The 19,034-nt window shown below is 36.5% G+C and overlaps 3 protein-coding genes across 5 annotated transcripts in view; 2 read left to right on the forward strand and 1 right to left on the reverse strand.

Annotated features, from left to right (window-relative positions):
- Positions 1-325: 325 nt before the first annotated feature.
- Positions 326-7,837, forward strand: LOC111439552 (tRNA (guanine(10)-N2)-methyltransferase homolog). Its single transcript, XM_023077167.1, has 6 exons — positions 326-685; positions 798-1,009; positions 4,550-4,867; positions 5,207-5,281; positions 5,584-5,658; positions 7,066-7,837. Exons 1-6 carry the CDS (start codon positions 481-483, stop codon positions 7,621-7,623), a joined length of 1,443 nt encoding a protein of 480 aa, XP_022932935.1. The 5' UTR covers positions 326-480; the 3' UTR covers positions 7,624-7,837.
- A 1,859-nt stretch (positions 7,838-9,696) lies between these two features.
- Positions 9,697-12,125, reverse strand: LOC111439572 (protein WHAT'S THIS FACTOR 1 homolog). 3 transcript variants are annotated; one of them, XM_023077195.1, is made up of 2 exons: positions 11,987-12,125; positions 9,697-11,633 (listed from the first exon to the last, which is right to left on the reverse strand). In XM_023077195.1, the coding sequence occupies exon 2, from the start codon at positions 11,555-11,557 to the stop codon at positions 10,382-10,384; it is 1,176 nt and encodes a 391-aa protein (XP_022932963.1). In that variant the 5' UTR covers positions 11,558-11,633; positions 11,987-12,125; the 3' UTR covers positions 9,697-10,381. The 3 variants fall into 3 exon arrangements, with proteins under 3 accessions (XP_022932963.1, XP_022932962.1, XP_022932961.1); XM_023077194.1 differs by having other exon boundaries at positions 11,838-12,125; XM_023077193.1 differs by having other exon boundaries at positions 9,697-11,645; positions 11,707-12,125.
- Positions 12,126-15,826: 3,701 nt separating this feature from the next.
- LOC111439566 (acetolactate synthase small subunit 2, chloroplastic-like) overlaps positions 15,827-19,034 on the forward strand; it is an 11,292-nt gene continuing 8,084 nt past the window's right edge. Inside the window, exons 1-4 of the mRNA XM_023077184.1 lie at positions 15,827-16,126; positions 18,044-18,257; positions 18,378-18,461; positions 18,582-18,650. Of these exons, the coding sequence (XP_022932952.1) occupies positions 15,885-16,126; positions 18,044-18,257; positions 18,378-18,461; positions 18,582-18,650 (609 nt within the window). The 5' untranslated portion in view covers positions 15,827-15,884. The remainder of the gene's footprint in view (positions 16,127-18,043; positions 18,258-18,377; positions 18,462-18,581; positions 18,651-19,034) is intronic.

Genomic DNA, 19,034 nt, shown 5'->3' on the forward strand with positions numbered 1-19,034 from the left:
GTAACGATTCATGTACAGAACTTAGAGTCCGGATCGATACTTGATGGCACCGACATTCATCTTCGACATGGTAACAGTACCTACTCCTCACTTCATCCCATAAAAATTTATAGAAGGTCAGCTAACATACCATTACTCCAAGTAAAACACGTTTAACCATAAAATTTCTATGAACGAGCCATCGAAAAGGCACATGCACCCTGTTGGTATAAATAATAACTTTCATCTTTTTTTTTTAATAATTATTTTTATATTTTAAATTTAATTTATTAATATTAAAACGGATATTTTGTTACGAAGGCAAAATGTTTAGGAGGGTACGAAGGGTTTTGAAGGGTTTGGGCGAAATATCAATACCGATACCCAACTGTTTCAGTTCAAAGCTTTTACCTTAGCCGTTGTTCTCTGTTCCTCCGAGTTCATCTTCGTCTTTGAAGAAGTAATTGGAACAGGCAGAGAATAGTATTAGATTTAGAGTAAATGTGGTATCTCTGTGTGTTCTATCACAGGCTTTTGGATTACAGGAAGGCGGAGGTCGAATCTCTGGCCGAGTTGTTTGGTGAAAATGGCGACCACAAAGGGGGGAAGTTGGAATGGAAGCTTCCTCTTCACCATCACCCCGATTCTCCTTTCCATTTCGTCGACCTGTCTTCCGATGATATTGCTCGGAGCATCGCCAATCGAAGTCAGTCATTTTGTTTCGTTTTCGTTTTCGGTTTTGTTCTTAGTTGATTCCTGTTTCTTTCTTTTAATTTCGTTTGGTTTGGTTTGGTTTGGTTTGGTTTGGTTTTGTGTAGGTATACTAGTGAAGGGGATGTATGAACTCTGGGGCGTAGGAAGTGACTACGAGGAGCTACAGGAGTCTATTAGAAACTTTCCGGAAGAACGGAAGTCCCCATACTTACAACAGGGAAGCACCTTCAAGATTTCTGTAGAGAGCTTCGGGAAGGCTATCAGCTTCCAGGAACAAAATGAACGCATTCAGGGTCTAGCTTACATCCCTTTCAAGGTCTAGTTTTAACCTTTTTTTATTCCCTTTTCTCCTATTCTTTCTTTTTTTTGGTTAAATTCTGCGTTTGTGCTATTGAAATCCAATCGTTTTGATTATAATGGACACTAGATACTACATTGTTATAGTGTGGATTGCTTTCTTCAGTGGATGTAACCAAATTAATGTGGCAAGAAACTCTAGTTTGGGCAGATTAATATTGAGCTTGAAGAGTTGGGTTAAGTGTGATGAATCAGAGATAATAAGGCTAAAAGTTATGAACTATGGTGTTGAGGATTGTTGGGAGGGAGTCCCACATTGGCTAATTTAGGGAATGATCATGGGTTTATAAGTAAGGAATACATCTCCATTGGAATGAGGCTTTTTGGGGAAGCCCAAAGCAAAAACATGAGAGCTTATGCTCAAAGTGGACAATATTATGTGGAGAGTCGTTATTCCTAACATATGATACTTCTAATTTTTTAGGCAGAGTGTTGATAGATGAAAGAATTGCAAAGGCAATTTGAGAAATGGAACTATTGACAAGACTTTAATACCAGGTCTAGAGTTTAAGCATAGGAGCCCTGAATTGCTCAATCTTATCATCTTTTAGTTTCTTCTTTAGAAGATTTTCCAAGAATGACTTAGGACTTGTTTGATAGGCAATCTAGACTCAATTTTATGTTTCAGATTCGGGGAGTTTATGGAATATAGATGTGTCCTTGAAATAGTTTTTTGATTCTGTGATACAAAGAATATAAATTATAAAAACAACATTTTTATGTTCTCATTGTATCCAGATTTTGAATTTGAAATTTAAAATGTAAATTTATTTTAAAAACGACAAAACTTCCATAAATATAGTATTTCATGTTATAAACTCAATTCATTTTTGTTAAATTAAAATGTGTAATATAATGTATTATAAATTATGATATTGTAAAATAATTAATATATAATTTTTTAACATAAACACACGTTCATAAATTAATTATTAATAGTTTATGTTCAACCTAATATTTATTGGATAACTACAACTAGTTTTGTGATTTATAAAGATGTTATGTCAAACATATTTTGAACGATTGTTTAAATTGAGATCCAATTTATGAATGTTCTACTAAACACATATATTAAAACAGGAAATAACTCACGTTTTCATTGGATCCATTGTTTTCAGATTGCCTACCAAACAGCCCCTTAGATTCTGTGAATCAGCAATTGAGCTGCTCGGACTTTTAGCCAATATGAAACTAGAAAGAAATGTTGATGTAGTAGGATTAGAGGTAAATTGGGGTAAATTCATATTAAGCGTTGTTAAATCCTTGTTTAATCATTTTTAGTTTTCTTTTAATTCCCTTGTAGAATCCCACTCTTTATCCTTTACTAGTCCTTCATTATAAAGTTTGTGACTTGATTCTCGGAGAGAGGTTTCCCTTATCCCTTAGGCTACACCAATTCGGTGTCAGCAATTGTCTAGTCCAACATTGGCTACTGTCAGTGGAAGACCAGGAAACTCCCGTCGGAGCCGTCACAAGAGGGAGATTTGTGAGTTGTGCTTGGTACTCAACAACACACAACGATTTACAATGGGGAATCATTTTGAGTATTTTTTCAAAGATTAGGGGAGAAAATTTTTAAGAATCTTCCAAGAATGGAGTACTTCGACACTAAAAGAACCAAATGAAGACCAATGGTGGCAGAATTTTTTTCAAGAACACCCCTAAATTTCTACGTCAACCTTGAAATGTTGGAGTAAATCAAGAAAGAGGTTGAAAGAATCAACGTCTTTAGGAGTATGTGTTGAATGTTTTGGAACGAATTTGGGTATTTGTGAAGAATTCCCCCAAAGCCAAGAACTCTCGGAACATACAAGAAATTTTCAAGAAACCCAAAACAGAAAGGATGTGAAATTCATGTGTGAAGATAAAACAAACAAGCAATAAAAAAGTAAGGGAAGTTGAAGAGTGCTGCGGAACCCACACAAAGAAGAAGGGAAGTCGCTGGAAGTAGTACACGAATAGCTCGAAGAATTAGAAGATGAGAGGTTAGCATGCAAAACCTAAGGTGTAGAAAAAGTAGTGTACGAAGTGTAACATACAACAGTTGCAGGCCAAAGGTCATAGACCTGCATGAAGAAGAAGACGACATGGGCTATTTTATGACAAGGGTCACTTATCGTGAGTTGCAATCTCTTGTGCTATTTTAAGGGGTCTTTGAGGAGGTAGGGACAACATAATTTTAAGAGAGATTAAGAGACATTGGATTGAGTTGTGGTCCTTTGTAAAGTTTCACCCCTCTCCTTGGGCCTCATTGTGTAAAGCTTCCTTTTTGTAATTATTAAAGGGCTCCATTGCTTGATTAGAGTCGCTTTTCATATTAGGTTGGCCCTTTTTGTATTGCCTTGTAGTCTTTCATTTTTCTCCAAGAATTGTTGGTTTCTCATTAAAAAAGGTAACTTATGGAAACAATAATAAGCAGCAAGGTGCAGCTAAGGTTTGTGGTTGCACTTGCACTTGCCTATGGATAGGCGACACATGCATGGGGTTGTAGTCACTTCCCTTGGTCTTCCACACAAGATCATTGACAGTATGGGAAGGAAGTTTAGACGATGGTTCACAGCAACTAAAAGAGCAATAAAACAAGATGCCCCTGAAATTTCATCTCTAAACAGAAATGCTGGGTTGAACACTGTTACAAGCTTGTTCTCGGTGGGGAAAAGATTCCCTAGACCTTGTGTGGACCTTCCTTAAAATGAAAGAAAAAATCCCTTTGGAACAATGATCTTAAGGCTCTTCTTTGAGAGTTGTTAGAAAGAAAAAGTAGGTTTCTTTCAGCATATTTCGGTTGATAATTATATCTTTAGGGAAGGAGTGATTAATCTAACCTCTAAATAGAGTTCTCTTTGTTAACCTTTTTTCAAATTACGCTCTTTTAGATAGTGGTACAGATTGCTTTTATTTAAACTCCTAGGTGTTCTTAAGGATTTCTCCTCATCCCTTGTATATTTTCACATAAAAAGGAAAGTTGTTTCTTTTTCAGGAAAAAAAAACCAAAACAAAAAGAAGGTATATAATTTAATTCATGAATGCATGTTTTATTGAGAAAGTATTATACATCTACCTAACTTTTTATTTGTTTCATGCATGCAAATTTGATTGAGTAAATTAATCAGTTTACTTAATTTGTACATTTATTTTCGTCATGCTTCACATTCTAACCTGGGAATCTTACTCTTTTTGAAGAAACTCAGAGGCATGTTGATCAATTGTGGTAGTTATGCTACCTCATGCTTTATTTGTGTTACAATCGCTCTGCTTTTACATTTACTTCTTAACTTAAGACATGGTCTCATGCAATTATCATGGCTTCCCATCATAAAATGGTATCAATCAAATAGTAGAAGTCCTATCAATGCCATTTTCCTCTGTAAGCACTTCTAGGTTCTGCAGGTAAATACTTGAGTTTGACACTGTTTTTAATCATCCATTTGTCACTAAAGCTCTAGTGCATGTCAATGTCTTCATTTTTTAATAAATGAATGCGGATGGTATATTGCAGGGTCAAGTTAATTTAAGAAATCCAGATCATAAGTTCAGCCTTATGGAGGCGGCTGATTACGGACTGAATAATGGACTTCCACCAGTTGCTCAAAGGACGATTTTTTTTGGTCGGGAGGTTGGTGGTGCTGATAGGAAGCTTATACCAACATATCAGTTAAAAAGTCGCACTTATCTTGGGCCAACTGCTATGGATGCTGAAATGGCTTTCTTAATGGCCAACCAAGCATTAGCGACACCTGGGAAACTTGTCTATGACCCTTTCGTTGGCACTGGGAGCATTCTAGTTGGCGCAGCTCATTTTGGAGCAATGACAATGGTAATTATTTTTGCTTTGGATATTTATTTTTTGATATTTGTGAGTGTTTGGGTCAAGGATATGTGCATCTTGATTAATCTCATAAGGAAATTGGTCCATAGTTTTGAATCCATCCCTCTAAAATGTGTACTTTTTTCACGTACATGAATGTCAATGGGGTAACTCACGGGGGGTTACTTTTTCTTTGTATTGGAAACTAGATTATGAGTTTTGGTTTTCAATTTAATTTACATAAATTGCCTTTAGGGAACTTAATTTGAGGATGTTTCCAGTTCCTATAGAATGCGGATCTGGGAGTGTGAGAGACCATTTAAATAAAAACTGACCAAAATGTCTCAGGGTGCAGATATTGACATTAGGGTGGTACGTGATGGTCGTGGCCCTGATTGTAATGTTTGGAGCAATTTCAAGCAGGTAATTGTGTTTTATAATAAAATTCTATGTTTAGAAATTTTTCTTCATAGTGACAGTCTTAGTTTAAACTGTAAACTGCAAGTAATGTACTATGTTAGAAGTTTGAAACTTTATGCATGCATGAAGTGACAGTTAAATACATGTGAAGGTGACAAACATGATAACGAAAAAAACCGACTATACACTTAGCAATTTGCTTGTGCAATTTTTTGAGATTCAACTGATTATTATGATATAAGTTTTGATTCTTATGTTCCTATGCATGTAATTATGACTATTTAGATGTGGTTTACTGCTTGCAGTATGGATTACCACCGCCAATTTCACTGTTAAGAGCAGACAATAATCTTCCTCCCTGGCGTCCAGGATTGAAGGAGGTACAGCAGCAATGTTTTGCACGTTTACAGCATATTTTCATTTTTCCTTGTGTTTCTGTCTGTTTTGAAGCTCCACTGCCTTTATTATATTCTGATGCTTACTGATTTCTGTGGATATTCATAGCATGGCATCGACTTACAAATTTACAATCATTTATGTAATAAAGGATATTTGGTAAAGCAGGATTAGAAGGGAATTTGATCAAGTAATATGTGAATCATTACTCTTAGGTTCATTTCCTGTAAGTGACTGCTGGTACTCGATAGCTAACATATAACCAGGTAAAGAAAAAAAGTTGTATGGTGGACTCACAATGACCACTTTATAGTTACTCTTTGCATAACATAATACCACATCAGTTTTCTCCCGGATCAATGGGCTTGATAAAATTTCTTCTCAAGAAGCTAGATGGGATTCTATGCAACTTTTTTTAGAAGAAATAAACCCTCCTCCAAGGAATTTGTCCGATACGACTCCCCCTCCTCTCCTTCATGAGAATGCATTAGAAGGTAAAGATAATCTTTTTCCTCCTTTCTAAAGGTTTGTGGTATTGAAGTTTATGAAATTAAATCATAGACTTTCAGAAGTTCAAGATGGGCTCCTAACGCTTTCGTCCTGTCTTCGTAGCTGAGTATTTGATTTCGGGTTCTTTGGTCTCATGGAAGCTTGCTTTTTCCATGCCTGGTGCTGGCTGTTTCCTTCTTTGTTGCTGTTCCTGCCCTTTTTCAGTATTTGATAGGTTTCTCTTAGTCTGCTTATTTTCCGTTTGATTGCTTTTGTTTTGGTCCTTCTGCAAATCCGTGCACCTTCATTTGCTCTCTTTGAACTTTTTGAGGTTGTTTTAGGGTTCCCATTGGTTAGTCTTGTGGCTGTTGTTTCTCTCGGTTCCTTTGCTGTTTAAAAAGATTAGCTCTCCTCATGTTATTTGCACAATTTTCGAAGCCTTTCGTCTTGAAAGGTCTGTGGTTGGCTCAAGTTTTCTGGAATTTAACAAACTGTTTGCTGTAAAGGTTGTTAATATCCATGCATCATTTTTTCAGCAGGCTCTGCCTGAAATTTCTTTTTTGGCCGAGTTTCAGTCGGATGTGTTTTTTCGAGCCTTGTTTTAGGTTGCAGCAGTTGCTTTTGGAGTGCTTTGTGGAGCCTCCCTTCGCTTCAGCCTTGATTGCATGCTTTAAAAGTTTATTTATTTTTTTGGTTCAAAAAAAGCAAGGTTATTGGATAAATCCATTATGCTTCCATAGTAGACCGTTTTAAGTACTTGTTGATGTGATGCTTATTATCATAAGTTATAACCTTATATTGGTTGTCCTGAGTCTTTATTAAATCTGAGGCTTAGTTATCCAGCTACTGATATTTTGTAGTGCTGATTCTAATGCATTTTCATAACTTGTTTCTCTACCCAGATATTCGACGCCATCATTTGCGACCCTCCTTACGGAGTACGTGCCGGGGGGCGTAAATCCGGTGGTCGGAAATTGTTGAAAGGAACTGTTGCGCCTTACACCGTTCCAGACGACAAGAGAACCGACCACATACCATCAACAGCTGCTTACAGCCTTGTTGAGTGTGTGCACGATTTACTCAACCTTGCAGCCAAGATGCTTGTGATGGGTGGCAGGCTTGTATTCTTCTACCCTGTGTTGAGGGAAGAAGATTGTGTGTTTAACCAATTCCCAGAGCATCCATGTTTCACGTTAATCAGTTCGTCCGAGCAGATATTGAGCTCTCGATACAGCCGGGTACTGCTAACAATGGTCAAACATAGCTCGTACACCGAAGAAATGGCGGAGGCAGCAAAGCTAAAACATGAAGAATTCAGGGAGAACCATTTGAAGTGGTTAGAAGATGGTAATCTCCATTCTGCAGTTTTCAGCCCCACCATTGATCCCCAGCTTGCGGTTGCTGGCAATTGCAATGCTACCAAAGATCCAAAGCCGAAATACAGAGGGAAGTATGTATAAATGGAGGTTTTAGTTTAATTGCCATGGATTTTGGTTTGCTGGATGCAGGTTTCTTTTGGTAGTAGGAGTAGAAGAAAGGACCTATTAATTAGAGCTTTTGGAGAAAATTCTCCCATGTTTGTTCCAAGTTTTTGTTTCTCTTTGAATCTTTTGAGTTCACGTCATGGGATTTAAATTATATTTTCATTTGCTTTTTAAGTAGTTGATGAACCCACTAATCATGCTTCATTTGTCTTAAGCATGTCCCTAGGTTCCTAAGCTTTAATTTATATACATATTTTGCCTTTGTCCTCAATTTTAAATAGCTTTTTTTATTATTATTACTATTTTTAGTTGATCACTTAGTTATGGCAGTTGGGATTTTTATAAATATTAAAATATGACCCTCATTTCATGATATCATCCATGTGCCGAGTACATCATTGAGGCATTCAAATATCCATTCATTTGGGTTTTATCGAGTCATGAGCCCTCCCATGTCCATGCTAAGTCATTTACAGATTTTGTACTAGATAACGAGTGTATATACTAATTTTTGTGACATGGGCAGGAGCACAATGTCGGCACACCCGTATCGTTCGACACTATTCTTGAAAAACTCATTTCAAATCAAGTCGCTAGAGCCACTCGTTGTCGCAACGCCCCTCCACACTGTTAGTCTAATTTAAGTATCTATATACTATTAAGTTGGAGAAATTGGAAATTATCCAAGGAAATAAGCACAATGAGGGAGCCTCATTCTTAGAATTCTTACAAATTCAAATTGTAAGAACTGAGGCCTTTTTGGAGAAAAATTTGAAAAAAAGATTGGAACTTTTTAAACGTAGTACATTTGGTAAATAATACCAATCGAGATATTAGACGAAAGGATTAGAAACTACTAACACTTGGCTGTATTGTTTGATCCCTTTCATGCTCAAGAGGGCAAGGCAACACGCCAAACATGTCTAATTCTAGTTAAGGAGCCAGAATGCTGGCACTATTCCATTTGGATTCGATGCTTGGAGTACTCTCTATTTTGTTACTTAATAGGCAGTGATGTATACTTACAACTCTAGGCTATGAAGTCATTAATAATCAACAATTTGCGATTTATTTGATCTCTATAGGTAATTATTTAAGAAAATTACATGGGAGATCTTATTTGCTCCATTTACCATAGCCTTTTGTCTAATATGGAGCTTGTTACCTTACTCGTTATACATGGTAAAGATAGATATGGTATATGGTAAATGACATATGAAGTAAATGGTCTAATAAACAAGCTTATATGGTAAATAGTTATATTTAGTAGATGACTATATCTGTATCATATGCTTTCTGTATTACTTTTATATACATGAGGTCATCGTTATAAACCTCAAGCCAATATTCTTTCTCGCATTTTTCTCTCTTGTTCTTCGTGTTCATTTATTTTTTTATAATCTAATAATAAATTAAGTCTCTCAAATCACTAAAAAGGTATAATCTTATTGTTTAAGTCTCAAAATTAGTATTTAAGAGAAATACTTGGAATCAAATCATAAATCATAAACTAAGTCTCCTCCAAATTAATGAGAAGGTAGGGTCATTCTGTCCAAGTTTCGAAATTAGCATTTAGGAAAACAACGTAGAACTCCTCCTTTCTCCGATTTGCTTAAACCCTCGAAACAGTAAGCTTAGTAAACTAACTATAGAATCATCTAAGAACACGCCCTCACGAACAAAAATTCATACATTAGTTGTAATCTTGATTGGTTACATTGAATAGCATTATAAAGTTAGAGTAATAAACCATTGTTTTTTCATAAATGAGAAAATATTATTACAAAAGTACGAGACTTTAGGACACAAATCTCAACACTCATACTTCAACCAAATACCGTCAAAATTTATAGCTCGTTGCACGGATTAACATCGACAAAAACTTAAAAAAATCATCATAAATTGTATAAAGCAATAAACAACAACCTCAATCACAAATCAAGATAATAGAAAACCTACAAGCTAAAACTTGTTGTAATAACCACACTCCTCATAAGCACAAAATAAAATGGATAAATCAAATCACTCATAAACAATGAATGAAGAGAATGGATGACGAAATAGCTACAAAAGCCTCACAAGGTAATCAATCTCATACTAATTTAAGAATTAATATCAATAATAAACCCAAAAAACACACACACAAATCTTGGTTCAAGAGTTCTTTGTGTCTGTGCATTCATGGCTCACCACATAGTTCATTAATGTCTTCAAAAGAAGAACTTATATCAAAAGATCTCTATCTTGGATGAACTATTTTTCTTTCCATCCTTTCCCACCAGGCAAAGAACAAAGATTTGTAAGAAGAAAGTGGTGAAGAAGCCATCTTTTTACCACTTTTGACTGTGCATGTACTATAGTTTTACAGGAATTCTAAAGCCAACATTTGGCCAGTAAAAATTACTTTACGAATAGCTCGCTCTTTCCTAAAAACATCGTTCTAATAACTTGTGTATGAGGACAGCAGACTACAACAATCAAGTTCGTAACACTTCAAGGGTGTTAGGTTATGGAGCCTTTTGGTATCATCTCTTCCTATACATACCTGAAGTCATCAATATAAACCTCTAACTAATATTCTTCCTTACATTTTCTCTCTCCTGTGTTTTGTGTTCATCTAGATCGGATGTGTGCGTTGTTGTGCGATCCTAACATAGGGATCTTCGGAAATCCAACGAGGATTAAGCTCTTTTTTGTTTTTTGTTTTTTTTTTTCTGATAAATAAGAGTACGAGCTAGAAACGAACCTGGGGTGAATTGCAATTCTTGTCCCTCCTACCACAGAGTGAAAGGAATCTATCATAGTGCAACAGCAAGGGGCATTTATCACTCAAAACTGAACCTTCATAGGCTTCTTTCAGAAGTACTGTACTCCTTGCACCTTTATTAGTGATGTAGAAGATTCCTTGATGCTTCAACAAGCACAGCAATAGTTTTGATGGAAGAAGAAACTCCCTATGAAATGCATCCAATTGTGTTGATCTCATCCTTTTTTCCATTGTCAAGCTTAGAAACTCGTGAAGAACAGCAACGACTCTCTTTCTTGCCTTCGGATCAGCTGCGTCAAATCTCCTCGCGTTCAAGTACGGAGAAGGAAAATCCATTTTCTGCCACCTTTCAAGATGTTCAAGGTAACTCATGTTTGGCCTAAAGCCTGGAGGAAAACACATCTTGAATGCAAATGGACCAGAAAAGTTGCCATCCTTTGATATTCGAACTCTTTTTCGATTCTCACAAGAAGATACATCTCTGCCTCTACCGAATCCTTCCTCCCGAGCACTGATTGCAAGCGAAGAATCCCAATTCTCCAAATGTAGGTGGGCTTTCCCATCAACTTCCTTCACTGAAAAGAATTCAGGGTACTCAGGAATCAATGAAGTTTTGAAGTCACAAGGCAAACCCAATTCAGACGCTATGAACTCTATATTTTCGAGCGGTACTCGACAGTCAACCGACAGCATCAACAGCTTCCTCAAATTCTTAACTACAATTGGTTCCATTGCACTCTTAACCTTATGTTCTTCACTAGCAATCTTTTCAGCTTTATTGGTGAGCCTAACATAAGGCCTTCTACAGCTTCCAGAATCAACATAAAAAATCGAAGAGTACTTCTCAATAACAGCCATGAAATTCCATTTTTGGACAAATCCCACTTCTTTCTCCAAGTCCCTCAAGGATATAAACTTGTGCTTTTGAGATTGGATAATGTTTATAAGCTTCAGTATAAGGGATGGCTTTTTCTGCAACTCCATAACTTTGTCAAGTTCATCAACTCTATAATATATTTTCCTCTTCGGTCTCATTCCACCGCTAGATTTGTGCCTCATCAAGACCCAAAGAAAACCTGACTCCTTATGATTAAAAACATGTATTCCACGATTTAGGCGTAGAAGCATAGTTTTTCCATTCATTTTAAACCCTAAACTCTGTTAGAACATTTATCAAACAGTTCGTGGGCAACATCAAAAAGCCCTTGATCGAACCATCCTACATCCGATTCTGAAGTGAAAACCAATTCATTTCTCTATTGGGAGTTCTAAGAACACTTACTAGCTTCAACACCAAAACTCCGAATGCTTCTTGCAAATATTTTTCTGAAACATGGCGAAATGAAAGCCTTGAAAACGCTAAATTAAGGGCTCGGGCCTATAAACAACCAAAATCCAGAAGAAAAAAGTTGAAAAGCTTTACGTTTACAATACTCCGAAAATGCTTCGAAAGTTGCAGAGCGTCATCGCAATCTAGAGTGGGAGGAACGAAGACAGGAAGATTATGCACCGACGAAGGTAAAGAGGCAGAGATTCAGCAATGAACACAAGTAGATAGTACAGGAGATTCACCGAGCGAAGATGAATAAGCCGGCGGCGTTTTTAGTTTCGATTTCCATCGAAAATATTGTGAAGAATTCTTAGTCTGAAGATGTCATCTGTGCTGGCAATCCGCCGAGGGGATCCAAAATGTTTATGGTTTTACAAAATTTGAACCACTTAAAATAAATTTTGTGAAATGCCATAAATTACACGTACAAAAATCTAAAATATTAATAAATTTGAAAAAAAAAAATATATATATATATATATATATATATATATATATATATATATATATATATATTTTCATTCATTCTCAAGTTGAATACCTCATTCAAGAATTGTTTTTGATCCAATCGGTAGGAATCAGCAGAAACGAAAAATTCCTTATGATACATCAGATCTAGGTCGGTTATTGATCTATCATTTCTTGAAATCTCTCTTCTGATTCAAAATCATGATGTAACATGTATCTCTTCCTGTTTTCGTCATGGAATAGATGAAATAAATATTAAATAAATTTTGTGTGGAGCTCGTTGTCACGGTTCTACATTTTTTACCGTGCGACGTTGTGATCTTGACACGCTCACGACTAGCCTTAAGGAGAATTAAACCCCACATATATTTTTCGTCTCGGCTTTGTGGCTTCATCAGACATTAGGCGAGGTTCGTCTTCGCCAATCGAACATCGCTTGTGCGGAATCCAAGCTTATTCAACCACACACGCCGCCTGTGCATGCATGCTCAATTGTCTGCGACACATCCGACTTGCCTCTACACTAGGCCAAGTCATTTGGCTCGACCTTGCCTCTGCTCGGGCCAAGGTCTCTTAATGCAACGTCGCATCTCATCTTGTCATCTCAACCTCCATATGTCTTAATGTCATCTCGAGTCTCGGGATGTCGTCGGCCATCATAACTCGCTTGGTCATGCCATCGAGAATGGGCTCGCATGTCGTTTATCCCATCGGGACTTCCCGAACATCCATCCATCCGGGTTCTATCGAGACATTGACCCTCCCGTGCCCATGCCGAGTCATTTACGGATACCGTGCCGGATAGTGGGTGTATGTAGCAACCTCCAACACGCGGGTTGGGCGCGCAATACCGACACACCCATGCCGTCCGGTACTGTCCTTCAAAAATCCATTTCAAAGGAAGTCGTCCGAGACACTCGTCTCGACACGCTCGCCTACACTGTGACACACGTATGTGCCACAGAGTAGCTCACTTAGGCCACAGGGCCCAAGGGTGGTGGAGAGCTAACTCATGGTACCCATATAGTAAATTTTGAGCCATTTTCAATCTTAACAGGAATAGACATGATTTTGGTGAATGATCATACGGTGTTGTGCATTGTCTGTCCGGTGTCCGATTGACACCAAACTTGGTGAGCATTCATATTTCATATGGACGGACTTAACTACCGATCCGCATGCCCAAATTCCTTCCAGAACCTCGACTTTCAAGGTTAAGGCCCGGGGGCCTACCCGACCCTTCAACAAGCCTATCTTTGCCCCTAATGTCTATTCGATGTCTCTATCTTGTTTATGTCTCAACTTATCTTCAATGCCCACTTCGTGTGGTGTATTAGATGATGCACCATTCTCCTCGGTTGCATCATGGCACTCGTCTAGGCCCTCGCGTGACCGGATGTGCGCCACTTGAGGGTCGCCACTCCTATTGTTGCAACGTGAGGGTCACAACCTACTCTCTTCATAGTTAGGTTGTGACACTCGTGATGCATTTATTTGTGTCAATGGTTCTGGATTTGTAACAGCTCAAGGCATCAACTTACAACATTTTATGAAAACGGTTGATAATAGATAACAAATAGCTAACAACAAGTTTCTCGAGAAATGAACTATTAAACTCTAGTTTGAATGGATTTGAAAAAAACATGTCTTTAGTATGATCAATAGCGTGTTATAGAAAACATATTATCAAATTTTGAGCATGGAATGAGTTGATTTGATGTATTTAATAACACGCTAAACATTATGATGTACATTTTTTGAAAAATGCGTGGATTGAACTTCATATCGAGCGAAATTGAAACACCATGACTAGGTATCTACGTTTAGGTCACAATGCTGTGTCTCTATTTATGATTTGCTCATACATGTGAATTTTATGCTGTTATATGGGGACAATTAGGGGTTTGCCAACTAACTTCTAATCCTATACTCTATTACCAGGGGTTCGGATAATTTTATAACTGGTTTATGATTGATGACTGTATTTGTGGGACTATTGAGGAATGTGCTAGTAAATTTACTCTTAGTGAACCCGTCATGAGCGTTAGGGGTCCTCAGTAGTACCTTGAGGGTTGGCAAATTGAGATCATGTCTCGAGAGTCTACCGTTGGGATTTATTTTTTATTATTTTATTTACAATTTAACATTATCGAAAATCTAAGGTTATTAATGTAATCTTGAACCGTATGCGGTTGACATACTCTTATCATGTTTACGTACTAACCTAAAGAGTCTATAGTATATGGATACGGTTGGGTATCTTATTTGGGTCTGTCATGACCCGATTTTTGAGGTTTTGAAACTCGGACCGTGACTAAAAAGACGAAAGCGAAAATAATTAAAAAGAAATTAAATGAGAGGTAGAATAAAAGATGAAAATTCAATCAAATTAATACAGAAGTTTAATTTCAAACAAAAAGATCCTGATGTTTTTATGAAATGATAAATCCCAACATGATTGCATGTGATTGTATTTTTCGACCCCAACAGTTGGGCTACATATTGAATATTTCTTTAAATACTCAAGTCACATGCTACTTCTTTTTAAGGTAAAGGTAAGACGACACATTTGTACAGATGATGGCGTTGCTATGGAGGTCATGAGAATGAAGTTAGAACATTTACATATACATTTAACGTTGTGCCCTTAGATTAGATCAAAGTATTTTCATTACTTTGAAATTCTTGTCATTTTTTTTTTGCGCACATATTAGACATGTCATGCACATGGTAACGACTTTGTTTTAAAAGAAAAAATAAAGTCGTTACAATTACATTTCCCGACGTAATGTATACACAAAACGAATGACTTTGTTGGAAAGATCTCCCCCTACATAACTGTTCTTCAGTGGCATTAAAAAAAGAAAAAAAAAAAAAAACGCGGTCGCTAGAAAAAGGGTGCAAGAATTCCGACGACTCGCCAGAATTCTCACACCCTCACCCTACACGTTTCCCCCGACACCAAGAATACGCCAACAACCTTTAGCTGCACCTCACAGAACTCACATGCAAAGAAAAATATCATGATGCAAAGGGGAAACGAGGGAGAAGAAGAAAAGACTATTGAGTTACCTCACGACGTCGAAAACCATCCCATTGAGACTCATGGCGCTGCATAGTATAGATAACGTCATGGAAGAGAGGCCTAACAAGCTAAAAAAACACCACGATGCACATGAATGATTATTATTGAATGGTGTTGTAGCTTTACCGACCAATAGGTTAAACTAATTGCTAGTGGCAACTTTTTTATTTTTTTTATTTCTTACTATTTTACAAATTATTATTATAATTCTCATAATATCTATAATTAATAATTTAATTTGATAATTTTATTAAAATTTGTCTTAATTATCATATATTTATTAATAAATAAAAATAAAAATAAAAGTATAATTTATTCATATGGATATTTTAAAGCTATTTTAAACAAAATCCAAAAACTCTTAATGGTCGAATATATGATGAAATTAATACTACGAAATTTCCCGTTTTAACCCTCTTAGTTAGGCTGAGTAGCTGTAAGCGAAAAGGGGTATTATGGTCAAATCATTACTCGAGATTTTCTCTTTCTCCACCTACGCCCTTAGCAGAGCTGCAGAATAAATATTTCCACTCAGTACTGTTAACTATAAACCAATTTTGCTCTGCAGCTGACGAATTCCTTCTCCCATGGCGGCCATTTCAATGGACTCCGCGTCGGCCATCTCTCTGAGACCTACTTCTTCCGAATTCTCCTTCAAAATCCCGAGTTACTCCAAATCTTCATCTCTATCATTTTCTTCCTTTACGAAATCCCAAGGCTATAATCACGAGATCAGGAAAGCGTCTCTCTCTATCAAAAGCATCGCTGGAACGAGTTCTGGTCCCTCGTTTTCTAGAAAGAATTCTACTACTTCAAAGATTATATCCGGGTATGCACGCATTGTTCTTTTTGAATTTGCTGTATGTTTTCTTTTCGTAGTTTCGTATAGCCAATCTAGTCGTTGTTCTCTTTTAGCTTAGAGGTTAGGTTTCTTGTGGAAGTTTAAGGACGTTCTCACCGGTTAGCATGGAGAAGATTTCAGGAATTGGAATTGGTCGTGATTAGGTGGAAATATGCTTTTGTATGATCGTTTCATGCTAAAAGGATCAGGCTCGGGAAGATTGGTATTTTGAGACAAGAAGTAAAATTGTGCTTTCAGATTATCTGCTAGTGTTTAGAATAATGGGAAGAATATTTCTGCTTAAGAACTCCGTGATGGATGCATGGATCATTAAAGAAAATGATGAGCTACTGATTGATTGATTGATTGATTTGGACCTATGAGTTACGTCGTGGGAGTTATTCCCGATGTTTGACTCACAGTTCTGAAGGTTTCGGCAGTAACTTTTAGGTTTAAGAAAGAGAACTCAAGGGCCTAGACCTTGTGAGAGGTTACTCGTGACGTTGTTATTATTATTATTTTTTGGTTTGTCACATTAAGATCAAAGTAAAGCACGGTGAAATGAATCAACTAAATGATGTACTGTCTACCAAATACTAGAGAAATGATAAAAGCATTGGGGCCATTCAATTGAACTGAAATTAAAACAATATTAGAGACGTGAAATAGGCAAAAATCGACCTAGGGGAAATTCTCCAGGATCCCGATTCAGCGAAGCTGACGTTCTTTTTTCCTCTCAACCTCATATGAAATCTATTCAGCAATCCTATCAACTAAATTTCAGTTCCTATCTCCACCATCAATAAAAGGACTGTGACAAGATGGAGCATGCAAGAATTAATGATCAGTGATGATGTTTAGTTTTTTTTGGTAGATTTTCTGTTTTCTCTGGCCTTGGTGTCTTAAGATTTTTTATAATTATTCGTTAGGACTTATTTTACTTGAGTGGTGTCTCTTCTTGTAGTTGACAACTACACCCTTTTTGTGGATTTTTCCCTTTTTTATAAGCTCCTGTATTCTTTCATTCTTTCTCAATGAAGGTAAGGTATTTCATTAAAAAAGGAAAAGAAAGATTAATCACTTCAAATTCTCTACAAATAGCACCATCTTCTATCTTAGTAGTTTCGCAAGACCCTTTATTTAATCTAATTCAAAACACTGGTAATGCATCTCAGTTGATGGAACCTGAATTTATCATAGTATGGCTTTTCTTTTTCCTGGTGGAGCAGTTATGTTCTGTGGGGATTTAAGTTAGAAATTGGGTGGAACTGACAAAAAAGAAAAAGAAAAAAAAAAAAGGATAAAACAAACTGTTGCTTTGGGTTTTGTTTCATTTTTAATTTTGATTGTTCTTTGTAACTTCCTACTGATTGACCACACTTTGAGGACAAGGTATACTCTGGGGCGAAGTAGTGTTAGGCTTAACTTTATATGGATATTACATATCAAGCATATTTGATTTTTGTTGGACTTAATTGATGGCCATCTGGTTTCATCATCTGAAATTTAAGTATTATTATTGTGGTTGTTCCATTTAGTAAATTTCATTTTTGAATGAATCGTAATTGACAATCCTGTGATAGAAACAAAACTATGAAGTGTCTGTACTTACTATATCATAGATCATTTCCAACCAATCAGACTAAAATTCTAAGTTTTGTAATGAGCGATGATTGGGGTTTTGATGGATGATGGATCTATGTTCTATGTTGCTTTGATATTGTCTGTTACCGTGGTCAATCAGACAATCAAAATTTTAAAATTTTAAAAAATTACACAAATTTGGTTGTGATGACACTGTTCAAATTATGTTACTGATGAAGATGGTATTATTAGTAGAATTTAATCCATTGGATGCCTGTTTTCATGTAAATACTTATGTGGTGCATCCTATCATGTTTCCAGGGTGAGACGTCATACAATTTCTGTGTTTGTTGGTGATGAAAGTGGAATGATTAATCGTATAGCTGGCGTTTTTGCTAGAAGAGGATATAACATTGAATCACTTGCTGTTGGCCTGAATAAGGACAAGGCTCTTTTCACCATAGTTGTCTCCGGAACTGAAAAGGTGTTAGAACAAGTTATTGAGCAGCTCCACAAGCTTGTGAATGTTCTGAAGGTTACAGTATCATCTTTGTAGCCTCTCGTTTTTAATTATGGTTCAGCACATATATTTAGCCCTTCCATTCTTGTAGGAACAATTTTAGGAACTGCCTCATAGATCTAATCTTCTCATCAGGTTGAAGACATCTCCAGTGTGCAACAGGTGGAACGTGAACTAATGCTTATAAAAATAAATGCTGACCCGGCATATCGTGCTGAGGTAGTTTGTAGGCAATTTTTGTATTCAGAATTTCCTATATCCTTAAGGCTAGTCATTTGATTTATTTCTACTACTCTCAACTAACATTCTTTCTTGATTTCCTTTTGTTTTTCTTTTTAGATTAAGAGGTTAGTGGACATCTTCAGAGCGAAAATTGTAGATATCTCTGATGATTCTGTAACAATTGAGGTGAGATTAGGATTCTCCCTCTCAAAAGAACTTATGCAATTTTGTTAGGTAACTGTGAGACTTTTACCTTAATCTGTTGCTATGTTTAGCCTGTTAAACTGCCTGGGGTTTGTGCAATGTTGTGGGGTTTGTGGAGGAAAAAAATCAATATAACATTTAAAGTAATGGAGAGGGGCCCTTCTCTAGTTTCTATGTTTCTCTTTGAGTGTTAGTGACACAATATTTTTGTAATTATTCGTTAGTTCTTATTTTACTCGCTTGGAGTATTTTCTTTATTATTACATCCTTCTGCGGGATTTTTTTTAAGGATATTTGTATTATTTCTTTTTTTATCTATGAAAGTTTAGTTCTTTGTAGGGGAGGGAAAAAAAAAAAAAAAAAAAA

The sequence above is a fragment of the Cucurbita moschata genome, unplaced genomic scaffold (genome assembly GCF_002738365.1).
Source record: "Cucurbita moschata cultivar Rifu unplaced genomic scaffold, Cmos_1.0 Cmo_Scf00096, whole genome shotgun sequence".
In the NCBI taxonomy this organism is placed as follows: domain Eukaryota; kingdom Viridiplantae; phylum Streptophyta; class Magnoliopsida; order Cucurbitales; family Cucurbitaceae; genus Cucurbita; species Cucurbita moschata.

Bases quoted from the DNA above. Each gene is read 5' to 3' on its own strand.
- LOC111439572 (XM_023077195.1), bottom strand. From the start codon at position 11,557: ATGAATGGAAAAACTATGCTTCTACGCCTAAATCGTGGAATACATGTT.
- LOC111439552 (XM_023077167.1), top strand. From the start codon at position 481: ATGTGGTATCTCTGTGTGTTCTATCACAGGCTTTTGGATTACAGGAAG. The intron at 686-797 runs GTCAGTCATTTT...GGTTTTGTGTAG, and splicing joins TCGGAGCATCGCCAATCGAA to GTATACTAGTGAAGGGGATG. The intron at 4,868-5,206 runs GTAATTATTTTT...AAAATGTCTCAG, and splicing joins ATTTTGGAGCAATGACAATG to GGTGCAGATATTGACATTAG.